General features: G+C 38.8%; 1 protein-coding gene across 1 annotated transcript in view; it reads right to left on the bottom strand.

Annotated features, from left to right (window-relative positions):
- otud6b (OTU deubiquitinase 6B) overlaps positions 1-14545 on the bottom strand; it is a 39124-nt gene extending 24579 nt beyond the window's left edge. Inside the window, exons 1-4 of the mRNA XM_041189060.1 lie at positions 14363-14545; positions 6622-6776; positions 4653-4751; positions 4170-4482 (exon numbers count right to left, since the gene is read on the bottom strand). Coding sequence (XP_041044994.1) covers positions 4170-4482; positions 4653-4751; positions 6622-6776; positions 14363-14465 — 670 coding nt within the window. The 5' untranslated portion in view covers positions 14466-14545. The remainder of the gene's footprint in view (positions 1-4169; positions 4483-4652; positions 4752-6621; positions 6777-14362) is intronic.
- Between the last annotated feature and the right edge of the window lie 1373 nt (positions 14546-15918).

Raw genomic sequence — 15918 nt, 5'->3', positions numbered from 1 at the left:
ACCCCAGGATATTGATAGTAAGGGGTTCAGCAATGGTAATGCCACTGAATGTCAAGGAGAGATGGTTAGGTTCTCTCTTGTTGGAGATGGTCATTGCCTGGCAATTGTGTAACACGAATGTTAGTTGCTACTTATCAGCCTAAGCCTGAACATATTCCAACTGTTACTGCCTGCAGGCATGAAATGCTTCAGTTTCTTGAGGGGTTGGGAATGGTTCTGAACACTGTACAGTTATTAGTGAACCTCCCCACTTTTGGCATTATGATGGAGACCAGGTCATTGATGAAGCAGCTAAGACAGTTAGGCCTAGGACATCACCACAAGGAACTCATGTAGTGATATAAAACAGAAAATGCTGGAAAAACTCAGCAGGTCTAGCAACATCTGTGGAGCTGAAGGGTCATGTGGACTCGAAACATTAACTCTGTTTCTCTCTCCACAGATGCTGCTAGACCTGAAGTTTTTCCAGCATTTTCTGTTTTTGCTTCAGATTTCCAGCATCCACAGTATTTTGCTTTTATCTTGTAGTGATATCATGGGGCTGAAATGGTTGGCTTCCAACAGCCAGAGCATTTTCCTTTCTGCTAGGTATGATTCCAATCAGTGGAGAGTTTTCCCCTTGATTTCAATTGACTTCACTTTTGCTGGAGCTCCTTGATGCCTTACTCAATAAATGCTGGCTTGATGTGTAGGCAAAGTGACTGCCCTTCAGATGTTGAATAAAATTGAATTTGTTCCTGTTCTGATTTACAATTGACAGCTTGACTTATATTTTCCTGAACTGCTGGTAACAGGAACGAATGCAGTATTCCTTTAATGCACTTTGTACCAGCTTCCACACTCTAGAGACAAAATTTTACTGCTCAGCACATCCACCTGTAAATTTAGTGTATACAATTCTTCATGGGAAGTTTCTTCAAAAATGTACAATTTAACAAAGTGAAAGAATCAATTATCAAATCTAGACTTTCCCCAATAGGCACAATAGCCTATTTTCACTGTCTATCTCACCATCCCCACTTCCACTTTTCTCCAAGAGGAACGCAAGGGTGAAAAATGAGATTCATAGAAATTAGAGCACAGAAGGATACCATCAGGCCCATAATATCAGTGTATCTTTTCAACTGGACTTTTTAATTCTAATCCTAGTTCCACACTCTTTCATCTTCCTAAAAGGCCAATTGTCAATCTAATATAATCATCTCAGCATGAAATACTAAATATTCTAAATGATTATACTTCCTCAAAATATTCATTCATCGGAGAAGACACAGCCAACATGCACTTCACATTAAAAGTACCAAAAGTACATCTGAACTTCAATATAACAAGACTGATGTTCTAACCAAGCTGAAAAGACTAAAAACAAATACACACCTCTAGATTAGATTGTAATTATCCCAGAATGTTGAAAGAGATTAAAATTAAAAGGCCTCTCAGAAAAATTTCAGATCCATGATAGTCTGTGTAATTAAACCATGGTAAGATTACAAAAGCAAAACACTTCATAAGTTTAGAAACAGAAAATGATAAATGGGGAAAAAATGACACAAAATGTGTGACAAAGTGTAATAGCAGGAAGTCAAATAGCAGAGAAGATTTCTAATGAGATATAGGTATCAAGTTCCACACAGTTTTGATTTGTAATAATTAGCACAAGTCATGCAATGATAATACCCTCTGTGTGTATGTGTCTGTGTATATGTAACAAGTGAAAGATTACAAAGTTTGGTGTTCCTACAGTCGAAGTCAAATAAGCTTCTTATATCTATCTTAAAAACTTGATGTTTTCTCTTAATTTTGCCTAAAAGACGGAAGCAAACATTAAGCAAATATGTAAAAGGTTTTGAAGTTACCTTCTAAGAAAATAAGTTGTGAATCAGGTAGAAAAAAGCAGGAGAGACACAGAAAAGCGGTGAGAATGTGACAGAAGGAAAATAATTTAAATATTTACTGCTTTATTACTAAAATTGTATGCAAGTGTTTATATTAGCTGTGTGTAATATTACAATAATAAAGTTATTCCTGACATTTGATAAACTTTAATATCACAGTAAAGTAATATCAGTGCATGAGAAGAAAACTTACAAAACAGACTAACTTATGGGACAAAATATCTACAGATCTGCTTCCGTCTGAAGATTAATTAGCTGTGGGACACTACAAGCTGTGCATCACAAAGGAATACTTTAATTTTGATTTGCCAGTTTTTAAGAAAGTGATGTTCTCAAACAATCTTTTTGGAAAATAAGCCAATGTCTTGTATATAATTTTCTAATGTTATAAACAAGAGATTGTCTATTGCACTTTTAAAATTGAAGTACTTTCAGATAGTTTCTAAGAAGAGAAACAAATGCCAAGAATTAATAAAGGATTCAAGTGGAGATAACTGAAAACATGGTTAAAAAAAACTAAGTTTATGATGGAAGGAAAACGGTACTAATTCGAGGAGTTTGGAAAGAGATAGTAAGGCGGAAACAAAATAATTCTCTGCCATAAACGAGAGTGCAGTAGAAGAGTTTTTTGGGGGTGGAAGACAATGCATAGAAAACCAAAGTTGAACAGAAGAACATGAACTGGAATGTAGAGCTGTAAGAGACTATAGAGCTATGGTGAGAAAAGGCCAAAGAGATTTGTATATAAAGACAAGGGTCTTGAATTCAACCTATTGAGGGACAGGAAGCCAATGGAATTTGGTGCAGATAGAGGTGATGTGTGAGGCTAGTGCAGGGCAAGATTCTGGCACAGAAGTTTTAGACAAGCTGTAGTTTAAGTAAAAGTGGAGCTAATGAGATGCCCATTGGTGAAGTCAATTCCAGAAATAACAGAAGCCTGGTTAACAATTTCAGCAATAGTGAGAGGCAGAGTGCAGGGAAGCAATGTTATTAGGTTGAAATAAGCAGTCTTGATGGTATGGAAAATATGGAGTTTGAAGCGCAGCTAGGACTGGGTAGAATACTTAAGGTCTGCACCATCAGATTCGCCTTGAGAAAACAGCTGAGGAAAGGTTGTGTTTTTAGCAGGTGCCAAACAGGTGACTTCACTTTTACAAATACTAACTTTTACAAAGTTCTGGCTTATCCACAATTTAATTCTTAACAATCTGACAGTGAGCAAAGTGACAATCATGGAGTCAATGATGGAATTAGAAAAGTGAAAGCAGGTATCATCAGTATACAAGTCAGAAATTGAATCGCAGTCCACATTTTACAGTCAAGGGCGAAGCTATAACGTTCATCCCTAACCTCAAAGAAAAGTGCCCACAAAGATCTAGCGATTTCAGTGACATGGATTTCCCCTTCCCCAAAATCATTTTAAATCTGGTGCTAAGTTGAGGGGATCTCCAGATGTCCAGCAACAGTCATGTCATCAAGGAGGAGTAGCAGCCAATCACATTTAAGTAGTCTCACATACAGCAAACCAGGAAATAAAAACCATTACCTTTTCACTTTTAATTTTAAATTTACAGGTAGAAAAATAAATTGTGGAATACCTATTGGTTGAAGTTAAAATATCATGAACAAACTGTTAAAAGTGTGTCAAAATTCTCCATTGTAATAAGAAACCCTAATGAACAAATATAAAATGATTCTTCCAGGGCCAGTGAGACTGTTTAACAGTAATTATGAATTTAATATGCTGTAAAAATCTAGTTACACCTTATTCAACAAGGTGTAATTTCTTTAACGGTTTTAAACAAAGAATGTAAGGGTGGAAATTCTCATCAGTTCAAAGATTCCCCATTTGTTACAGTCTGAGGGCTCCTCAACAGTGCTCAACTGAAGAAGTATGGATTCACTGACATCAGTTTCTAGATTTCCACATTTGAAAAGCAGACTCTAGAAGTTTCAAAGGAGTAACTAAGGCAAATGCTGACAGTTTCACTATCATTACCACTACAAAATCCAGGCCAAAAATCAATGAAGCCATCGTATAAATGAGGAACAGGAGGCAGACTGGAATAAAATATATGAACAGGGTACTGGAGATGTGCTAAAGTACACTAATGGCCTCTGATAGTAGAAAAATGGTGCAGCCTAGATGTGTTTGAAAACATTACAATACTTGCTCCTTTGTGCAACATAGACATAATATATAAATACAATTGCAAGTTAACTTTTAACAGAATCAGTAACTTCAAGCATTTGTTGCACTAGCCTAATACTTACCAGGTGTATACATGTCTCCTGTATTAGAGTTGGTCAGAAAAGGTAGGAAATCATCCACGTGACTTCTCATGTACTCAGCTGCCCGTGTCCTTAGCTCTGCAATGGTCAATAGACCGTTCTGTTTTTTAAGTTGATCTTCAATAGCTTTGTACATGCAGTGACCATCAGATGGTATCTGCTTGATCTGCAACTGCCTTTTAGCAAGGATTTCAGCAAGTTTCTGCTTTTCCAGGTGCCTGGCTCCTTTCAAGTTCTCAATTTCAGCTTCAGCTATTCTCTCTTCCCTTTCTTTGTCCTGAGCAGCTTTCTTTTCCTTGTGTTGGAGTTGAAAACATATATTTTTTAACATGATTAAAATCAAATATTAGAAAATGTATTTAAACATCATCTTGAACTTAAAACTATGCATTTGCCATGTGATTTCAATTTTTAAAGAAATCAACAGGAACAATACAATCAAGTTATTTGTAGTCAAAAACATACCCTTCTTTTCTGCGCCTTGGATATCCGAGACTGCTTAATTGCTTTCCCATTTTCAATCTCCAATTCTAAATTTGCAATTCCATTAGTAGATGATTCAACCTAAAGGGAAAGATTATGATCAGAACTTAAAATCTTTCTCAGAAATGCATTTTAACATGGCTTTAGAGCATTAATTTACATTATTGTCATAGCCCTTGTTTGTCAATGGAAATCCTATGACTAAATTCAAAAAGCAAGGCTTTCTGTGTGCCTTACCAATTTTGAATACTGTATGATTGAAAATATGTTAGGCACATTGCAAGACATGCATCACTTAAATTAAAATCGAACAGATCTAGAGAATCTATATTTTCCCCCCAGGAGTCATACAAATGAAGGGTTTATTCTTTGCTTGTACATTATTGTGTAATTTTTTTTGAAAAAGAGTAAGGACAAAGCTCAGTTGGCCGGATGGCTGGTTTGTGATGCAGTGTGATGCCAACAGTGCGGGTTCAATTCCCGTACCGGGTGAGGTCATCCATGAAGGCCCCTCTTTCTCAACTTCGCCCTCGCCTAAGGTGTGGCGATTCTCAGGTTAAACTCACCACCAGTCATCTCTTTCTAATGAGAGAGCAGCTTCTGGGACTACAGAGACTTGCATTCATAAAATCAGTACAACAATAATGATTTTAAAACACGCTGGATAAATTGGGACTGCAAAGCTATAGAGCAGCTTATGTATGTTGCAATTTGCAACTTTGATTAGTTACTTGTGAGTCACTGTGAAGACAGGAAAGTTTAAGCACAATTTTGTGATAACAAACTTTGTGCCAGTTATTATATAGACCTGACTACAATTCCTGCAAGTTGGACAAATGGCTGCACAGGTAAATTTTATGAAATAAAATCAAGATTTGGCAAACAATATTTTTTATCCATCAAAATAGTTGTTTTACATAATTAGGCTCTATCATTCACTTTAATTTAAATTGTGAATGCATTATATGATATATTGTATTATGGTTTGATTATATTGAAGACTTTACTTTCCTCCCCATACTGGATAATTTTCACTGACAGTACCCACTTGTAAAAGTTTCTTTGGTAACACTCCAATTTTTAAAATGGCCTATCAGCATGTATATGAATGATGTACTTAGAATGAACTGGCAGATATCGAATTCAGCTTTGTCTTCACTTGCAAGAATAGTTAACTAATTAAAGTGCATCAGGAACTCTTAAAAATTCATGTTTCTTTTCAATGTGGTATGTCCGTTTACTATTGCGGTATTTGGAAATCCTATGACTAAATTCAAAAAGCAAGGCTTTCTGTGTGCCTTACCAATTTTGAATACTGTATGATTGAAAATATGTTAGGCACATTGCACATGCATCACTTAAATTAAAACCGAATAGATCTAGAGAATCTATATTTTCCCCCCAGGAGTCATACAAATGAAGGGTTTATTCTTTGCTTGTACATTATTGTGTAATTTTTTTTGAAAAAGAGTAAGGACAAAGCTCAGTTGGCTGGATGGTTGGTTTGTGATGCAGAGTGATGCCAACAGTGCGGGTTCAATTCCCGTACCGGGAGGAGGGGAATCTATTTTAAAGCTGTGAGAAGCCAGATATTCAGAATGCATATAAAGTAATGAGAATAAAGCTCAAGGTTGTGTTAAAACCAAGTAACTTTTCACTATTCTATTCAAAATAGGAGGTGATGATCTGAGATTTGGGTTCACAAGTTTAACTGAAGTTTGATTACTGATGCTTTTCACTTACTGTGTGACGAATCTTTCACTTATGCTATGTAGCCAAAACAAGAATGAGAATGCCCTATGATTAAAACTCTCAAACTGAGGAAGCATCATGCACAGATGCCAGGAATTTTCTATGATACATATAGAATACTGTATATTCTGTCCATTTTAATAGTTTTATTTGAAAAAAGGGGGAAAGAAGGAATCTAAACACAATACCATTCCCTCACCGTACTAGATTTATCAAGTGATTGAGTGAGCTGTTTAAGTTCCTCCTCATGCTTTAGTTCCAATTCGGCCTCAAATTTTGCAACTTCCTCTACCAGCTGTTTTCTTCTTTTCTTGTCATTTTTAGCGACAGCACTTTTCATTGCCTGTATTCTAGCTGCAATTCAAAGTGAAGGCATCAGATTTAGAATTTTGCTTTTTTGCATATGAAAATAATTTCTACATATATACATAAAGCAGGACATACCTATCTGTGTGTTATTTAATTGAGCAATTCACTTAAATTATAAAAGTAGTGGTTTGGCACAACCAAGAGGTTTGCTAGGTCATTTCAGAGAGCAGTTAAGAGTCAACCACATTGCTCTGGGTCTGGAGTCAGTGCTAAGTCAAACCAGGTAAGGTTGGCAGATTTCCTTCCCTAAAAGACATTTGTGAACCAGATGGGTTTTACAACAATCAATGCTAATTTCATTCTCACAATTACTGAGACTAGCTTTCAATTCCAGATTTGTTAATTAATTGAATTTAAATTTCACCAGCTGCCATGGTGGGATTCAAACCCTGTATCAAGAGCCTTAACTTGGGCCTCTGGATTACTAGTCCAGTGACATTACCACAACAGGAGGAGAGGGTGGCGTAGTGATAATGTCACTGGAATAGTAATGCAGAGTCCCGTTGACCATAGGCAAGGCCAGCACTTGTTGCCCATCCCTAAATGCCCTTGAGGAGGTTATGGTGAGCCGCCACCTTACCGCTTCTGTCCATCTGGTGTAGGTACATCTACAGTTCTGGGGACATGGGTTTAAATCCCACCATGGCAATTGGTGGAAATTAAATTCAACTTAGTCTCAGTAATGGGTACTATGACGACTATTATCGATTGTTGTAAAAACCCATCTGTTTCACCACTGCCCTTTACAGAAGGTAATAGAAAACCATAGAAAAGTTACAGCACAGGAGGCCATTCGGCCCATCTTGTCCATGTCAGCCCGAGGACACCTATGTGCCCTTTCTAATCCCACCTTCCTGTGCCCAGCCCATAGCCCTGCAGCTTACAGCACTTAAGGTGCAGATCCAGGTACTTTTTAAAAGAGTTTAGAGTTTCTGCCTCTACCACCAACTTGGGCAGCAAATTCCAGACACCCTCTGGGTAAATACGTTCTTCCTCATGTCCCCCCTACACCTTCTGCCACATATCTTTAATCTATGTCTCCAGGTTCAGAAACTAATTTTATTCTGTCCACTCTATCTATTCCCCTCATAAATTTTGTACACCTCATTCAAGTCACCTCTCAGTCTTCTTTGTTCCAAGGAAAATAACCCCAACCTATCCAATCTCTCCTCATAGCTACTCTAACCCTGGCAACATTCTTGTAAATCTCCTCTGCACTCTCTCCAGAGCTATTACGTCCTTCCTGTAATGTGGTGACCAGAACTGCACAATACTCCAGTTGTGGCCTCAGCAGTGTTTTATACAATTCCAACATTATATCCTAACTTTTATATTCTATACCTCTGCCATAGAAGGAGAGCATTTCATATGCCTTCTTTACATCCTTGTCTACTTGAACTGCAGTTTTCAGGGACCTGTGTACTTGTACGCCAAGATCTCTCACTTCATCTACCCCTCTTAGTATATTCCCATTTATTGTGTAATCCCTGTAACTGTTTGACCTCCCTAAATGTATGACCTCACACTTCTCTATGTTAAAATCCATCTGCCACTTTACCACCCACTCCACCAACCCATCTATATCGTTTTGGAGATTATGGCTATCCTCTGCACTATCTACTACTCAGCCAATCTTTGTGTCATCTGCAAATTTCCCAATTGTGCCTCCCACATTCACGTCCAAATCGTTAATATATAACACAAACAGCAAGGGTCCCAACACCGAGCCCTGTGGAACACCACTTGAGACAACCTTGCATTACCCTTTCTTTCCTGTTACAAAGCCAACCTTTTATTCAGTTTGCCACATTACCCTGAATCCCATGGGCTTTTACTTTCCTGACCAATCTGCCATGTGGGACCTTGTCAAATGCCTTGCTAAAATCCATTTACACAACATCCACTGCACTACAGATATAAAAACAAAAAAACTGCGGATGCTGGAAATCCAAAACAAAAACAGAATTACCTGGAAAAACTCAGCAGGTCTGGCAGCATCGGCGGAGAAGAAAAGAGTTGACGTTTCGAGTCCTCATGACCCTTCGACAGAACTTGAGTTCGAGTCCAAGAAAGAGTCCACTGCACTACCTTCATCAACCTTTCTTGTCACTTCCTCAAAGAATTCAATCAAATTTGTGAGGCTAGACCTTCCTTTAACAAATCCGTGCTGACCATCCCTGACTAGTCCATGCCTTTCCACATGACAGTTAATTCTCTCTCTCAGGATTGATTCTACTAATTTGCTCACCACCGATGTGAGGCTAACTGGCCTATAATTATATCCGTTCTGTCGAAGGGTCATGAGGACTCGAAACATCAACTCTTTTCTTCTCCGCCGATGCTGCCAGACCTGCTGAGTTTTTCCAGGTAATTCTGTTTTTGTTTTGGCCTATAATTGTTTGGCATTTCCTTTGATCCCTTTTTAAACAATGGAACTACGTTTGCATTTCTCCAGTCCTCCAGTACCTCCCCTGTATCTAGTGAAGATTGGAAAATCATCCTCAGAACATCTGCTATCTTCTGCCTGACTTCCTTCAGCAGCCTCGGAAACAATCCATCCGGTCTTGGTTACTTATCAACTTTCAAGGATTTCAACCCTTCGAGTAATTCCTCTCTCTTTATGACTATCCCGTCCAATATTTCGCTGTGTTCCTCCTGGACTACTATATCTACATCCTCCCTTTCCTTTGTAAACACGGAGACAAAATATTCATTCAAAACCCTTCCCACAGCCTCTGCATCTACACACAAGTTTCCATCTTCATCTCTGATAGGTCCCATGTGTTCCTTAACTAACCTTTTAGCATTAATGTATTGGTAAAACATCTTTGGGTTATCTTTAACTTTACTTGCTAATCTTTTTTCATACCCATTCTTTGATTTCCTTATTTCCTTTTTTACTTAGTCCCTGCACCTCCTATATTTGTCTAGGCTATCTGCAGTGCTTAGTTATTTGTGCCTATCGTACGCTTTCTTTTTCTGTTTGATCTTCCCCTGTATTCCTCTAAACAACCAGGGGTGTTTAGATTTGGCAGTACCACTCTTATTTTTGTAGGGGGACATATCTACTTTGTACAATTAAGATCTCGCTTTTTAGTGCTTCCCACTGGTTTTCCACTGTTTTATCCTCCAGCAGGGCTGTCCAGTCCACCTCAGCTAAGTCCCTTCTCATTTCTGCAAAATTTGCCTTCCCCCAGTTTTAGACCTTTCCTCCTGCCTTTTCCATGGTAATGCTAAATCTAACTGAATTGTGATCACTGTCCCCGATATGGTCGCCAACTGTCACTTCACCCACTTGACCTTCTTCATTCCCCAAAACTAGGTCTAGAATTGCATCTCCTCTCATTGGATTTGTCACTAATTGGTTGAAAAAGTTTTCCTGGACACACTGCATGAATTTTTCTCCCTCGGTGCCCCTTATATTGTTTGAATCCCAGTTGATATTAGGATAGTTGAAGTCTCCTATTATTATTGCCCTCTTGTTCTTATGAGCAGAAATTTGCCTACATATTTGTTCTATCTCCCTTTCACTATATGGGGGTCAGTAGTATACTCCCAGTACTGTGACTGCCTCTTTTTTATTTCTAAGCTCAATCGATAAAGTCTTGTTTGTTGACCCATTTAGTATATCATCCCTTCTCACAAATGGAATTGATTCTTTAACCATTAGTGCTATCCACCCCCCCTCCTTTTTTATCTCCTACTCTATCGTGTCTGAAGATTCTATAACCGGGGAAATTAAGCTGCCAGTTTTGTCCCACCTTTAGCCAGGTCTCCATTATAGCAATAACATCCTGCTGCCACGTATCTACCTGTGCCCTTAACTCATCTACCTTGTTTGTAATACTTCTTGCATTGAAGTATAAACAGTTTAACCCCATCAATTTCCCTTGCTGGACACTTTGTAAACTGTGCTTCTCCTGTAACTCCATGTCTATCGCAACGTCCCTGTGTACTGTCTTACATGGTCTGGCCTACGTGTGACTCCAGATGCACAGTAATGTGATTGACTCTTAAGTGCTCTCTAAATGATCAAGCAAGCCATTCAGTTCAAAGGAATTAGGGATGAGTAACAAGTGCAGGCCTTGACTGTGGTGTCAACATCCCATGAAAAAATAAAAAATCATAAAAGCGAAGCTCAAATCTGAAGGATAGTTCAGTAATATTTCTTAAATATTATTACAACTTTTGTAACTACGTTAAGTAAATTAACAAGCAAAAGTGATACAGCTGAACATTCACAAAGGGTCATAAAGTAGTTTTTGGAATTATTCAGGGTTTCTTGAAGTACCAGTATGCAAGAAGTCACATGCTAAAATTGAGAGCTTGAAATTAACACATTTATTCTCAATTGTTAAAATACTTACCAACCTACTCTGTCTCTGGATATGTCAGCATTAAAGGGAGTACATTCTTAAATTTTGGCTTAAAGCCTTTTGTAAAATAAAGTGAGCATCATGTTGTACTAAAATACAAATGCTTACTATTTTACCAGCATTATCCATTTTCATCAACTTCACAATCTTTGTGATTGTTCATAACTTGGAGTCCCTAACACCTGTTTCTACAAAGTTCAGATTTTAACTTATCATTGAATATCAAATAGCTAACAGTTTAAGATTATTTACTTCTCATTTATTCTTTCCTACCTTCATTTCCTCCAGCACTTTTTCTTCAAGTTGATGGTGCTGGTAGTGCGTTACAGATCACTGAAGGAGTGTGAGTTGCAGTGGCAGCATGCACTTTTACTTGCATGTTGCAGTCTGGACCAATGGATAGTGATGATCGAAGCCCCAACTTTCTTTCAATCAGATGGGAATCCCTCCCACTCTTACCACCTGCCATTTACACATGTTGGAAGGTTGATAAACAACCTGTCTGGCTATGCCATGAATTCACCTTCCTTGGCCATCAAGTCCTGGCTTGGGACTCAAACCTGAAGCTCCTGAGTCAGAGGCAGAGAGGCTACCCACCACACCACAAGACCTCCCAATAAATATCCCCAAATATTTTGAATAGAATTAGATGTGTTTGTGCCAACAATATTTGAAACCAAGCAGCTCAATACAAATGCAGCATCTTCTCAAATGCAATGACACTAGATAGAAATTAATTTATTAGTGCTAACACTGTGGAAATTGTCTAACTCAATGTAAATGTAACATACTTTCAAGCACAATGAAAGTATTGTTGCCAATGCCAACAGTGTATGTTAATGTAAATTTAGCATCCTTTGAATTGCAACATTTGAATGTATTTAACCAACATTGCTTGGAATAAATGTAACTCAAAGTGCCTTTGAATTATGATTATCACTTGGGCAATGTACAGAATAGTTTTTTGGATATTTTATATTTTTGCTTTATGAATAAAGTTTATTAAAATTAAGATAAAGGCAAAATACTGTGGATGCTGGAAATCTGAAACAAAAACAAAAATGCTGGAAAAACTCAGGTCTGACAGCATCTGTGGAGAGAAAGACAGTTAACGTTTTGAGTCCATATGACTCAAGCTCTGAAGAAGAATCCTACAGACTCGAAATGTTAACTCTGTCTTTTTCGCCACAGATACTGTCAGGCCTGCTGAGTTTTTCCCGCATATTTTTTGTTTATTAAAATTAACTTTAGTATTACTGAAAAAAGTGACATGTCAAAGCTTTTCATCTTGCACTCATCAGGACACTTTGCAATAATACCAATATAAGGGGAAAACAACACTTTATACAGTGTGAGAGCTGAATGCTGATTGGTTAGCAAGTGGACTCTGATTGGTAGAGGTGTTGTCATGGAGAATACACCAGTTGATGGTGACTGACAGTTAACTACCAGCATTGTTTGAAATTTAAACCAGGCAGATTGACCCTGATTGGTCAAGGCATTGCCCTGAGAAATGAGTCAGGTCAATCTGCCTGGTTTAAATTTCAACCAATGCTGGTAGTTAACTGTCAGTCACCATCAAATAGTGCTTTTTTATGACAATGCCTCTACCAATCAGAGTCCACTTAACAACCAATCAGCACTCCTCTCACACAGTATAAATTGTTGTTTTTCCCTTATATTGGTATTCTTGCAAAGTGTCCTGATGAGTGCAAGATGAAAAGCTTCAACATATCTCTTTTTGCAGCAATACTCAAGTTCTATACTACCAAATGACTAAAATTTCCTTGCTCTTTAGCTAGTAAAATAGAATGAAGTAAAACCGCAGACTATCCCACAGCCCGGATAAATGTCTATTTCATCATCTCTAAAAGGTACAGTTGCTGGTCATGATTGATCATTCATCTTCATTCTAAAGTTAACATAATACTCTTATCAATTATCCACACCAGTGCTGCGCAACCCACCACCCCCCAACAGATCTCTTTCCAAGCTCATCTGTGTACAATTGTTAGTAAGGTAACCAAATGAGCACAATGCCAAATTTTACTTTTCATTTAATAACATTACATCATTAGAAAATAAGATGTATTTTGTGTCAGCTATAGCTCAGCTGGTAACATTCTCACCTCCGAGTCACAATGTGTTGGAGGCATTTCAGAGAAAGTTTACTAGATTGATAGCTGGAATGAGCAGGTTATCTTATGCAGACTGGGCTTGTTTCCACTGGCGTTTAGGGGAGTGAGGGGACTTGACTGAAGTAAATAAGATCCTGAACGGCATTGACAAGGTGGGCGAGGATAGGATGTTTCTTCTTGTGGATGAGTCCAGAATCAGGGGACACTGTTTTAAAATTAAGGAGTTGCCCTTTTAGGGCAAAAATGAGGAGAAACTTTTTCTCCCAAAGGGTTGTGCGACTTTGGAACTTAGCCTCAGAAGGAGGTGGAGGCGGGGTCTTTGAACATCTTTAAGGTAGAGGTAGATAATATTCTTGTTAGGCAAGGGAATCGAAAGGTTATCGGAGGTAGAACGGATTCAAGACACAGACAGATCAGCCACAATCTTATTGAATGGAGGAGCAGGCTTGAGGGGCATAATAGTCTACTTCTGCTCCTATTTAATATGCTCGTTAGTCCCACTCGACTACTTGACCACAGAACTCAAGGTTAACACTCCAGTGCAGTGCTATTTCGAAGAAAAGCAGGGGAGTTATCTCTAATGTCCTGGCCAATACTTGTCCTTCAATCAAATCAATAAAACAGGATTTTCTGGCCATGATCACGTTGCTCTTTATGGGAGTTTGCTGCGTCCAATGTGGCTGCCGTTTCCGACATTACAGCGTAGAGTTCCGACGTGCGGTGGTTTGGGAAAGAGGCAGGAATGTGCCGAGTGAACGTGCCTGGCTGGCGGGCGGCCTGGCGGGATCACTGTGCATCAGGCCGAAACCAGCCGGAGAGAGGGGTGGATGGAGAGAGAGAGAAAGGCCGCGGTCCGGGGATCAGCGCCTCCTCGGCTCCCTCCAACCCGGTAAAGACCCCAGCCAGACGGGGGTAAATGAACCCAGCTGTTTACTAGCCCTTCGACCCAAACTTGGCGGCTCCTTTCACCAAGGGCAGCAAATTCTGCTGCAAGACGCAGAAACCCAGCAGCCGTTTCCCGGGCAGGAGCCGCTTCTCTTTCTCCAGTTTCACCTACCCTGTAATTCTTTCTTTTCCTTACGATGCTTTTTAAAAAGCTTCTCCTCCTCCGTTTCTATTTCCTCCATGGCGTTTACAGCAACCAATTCTTTAACTGACATGCGGCCTGTGTCTGTGAAGATCAGACATTGAGAAACACCTTCCTTTGCAGCAGCACAATCCCCTTTCAACTCTAACCCCGATACTAATTAAAGCTGCATCACACAGGGTACTTTTTATAAACTCTCAGCAAAAACCCACACAATTTATGTCTACTTTTATTGGAACAGTAAATTCTATAATAAATTACTGGGCTAAACAGCAACTATATTTTTAACTAGTAATCCTAAATAGTCAAATTCAATTAACTGCTTGCATTTAAAGAGGGCATTTAACATATGTCCCAATTGGGTACAAAACAGGAAGGTTACAAAGCAAACTTTGACTCCTAGCCTGTTATAGAGTTGATTTTCCAGGCAACTTTTCTTGGTGGAAACATTGAATTTTATTTACAAGGCAGCAGTACACATGTGCATCTAACTCAATAAGTAAAAAAGAACTCTCTCCCAGAGGTTCCCCATGCTACTAACTCATTGGTTTACACAGATCATGTGATCTTACAACAGGATTATTCCTAAAGCTACAGTCCTATGTTTATCACAACTATAATTACTATATTCCTCCCCCTTTAACTTTTCTGTGCATTTTGTATCTACAAGGATATTTATCTCATGACATTACAATATTTACACAGGTCATGAAATTACAAGTTTAGTCTTTCAAGTGGTTTCCTGATCCGTGTGGAACATCGTAATTCCACAACTTCCGATTCTTTGACAGGAACCACATTCTCTGGAACTGCATTAACATCAGGTACCTCATTAGGCACAGGTAGTTCAGTGTCTTCCACTTCGACAAAGACATCGGGAATGCCTATCCTTGGTTGAGCAACTTCAACTGGAACTACAGGTTCAACATTGGTTACAAGTGAAACATCATTTTGTTGGGGTATCTTGTTTCTTCTTAAATGCTTATGGGTGATCCAGCCCTCCACTTCCACATGGTACGGCAATGGTCCATTCACAGAGCTTACAGGTAACCACTTTAGTCCTCCACCAAAGTTCCTTACATATACTGTTTCTCCAACAGTAAATTGTCGCTCACGGCTATGCAAATCATGAGTCGCTTTTTGGTTCCCTTGAGTTTTCTCCAAGTTCCCCTCCAAATTGGGAAGCATCAGGCTTAGTCTTGTTCGAAGATGATGCCTCATCAGTAACTCTGCAGGTGTTGCACCTGTCATTGTGTGGGTGTTTGTTCTGTAGTGAAATAGGAAACAAGCAAGTTAAGTTTCCAATAATTCACCTGTTAACTTTCTCACTCCTGCCTTTAAAGTTTCTACTGCTCTTTCCGCTAGTCTGTTAGATAACGGACGGTGTGGCACAATCTTCATGTGTTTGATATACCATTTAGGCTGAAAAATCCTTGAAATTCAGCACGAGTAAACACAGTACCATTATCTGAGACAATTACTTCTGGCAATCTAAGGATGGCTTAACTTTCCTATGGTAGTGTCTG

Source organism: Carcharodon carcharias, chromosome 6 (assembly GCF_017639515.1).
Source record: "Carcharodon carcharias isolate sCarCar2 chromosome 6, sCarCar2.pri, whole genome shotgun sequence".
Classification (NCBI taxonomy): domain Eukaryota; kingdom Metazoa; phylum Chordata; class Chondrichthyes; order Lamniformes; family Lamnidae; genus Carcharodon; species Carcharodon carcharias.
This window is presented reverse-complemented; position numbering and strand designations above follow the sequence as displayed.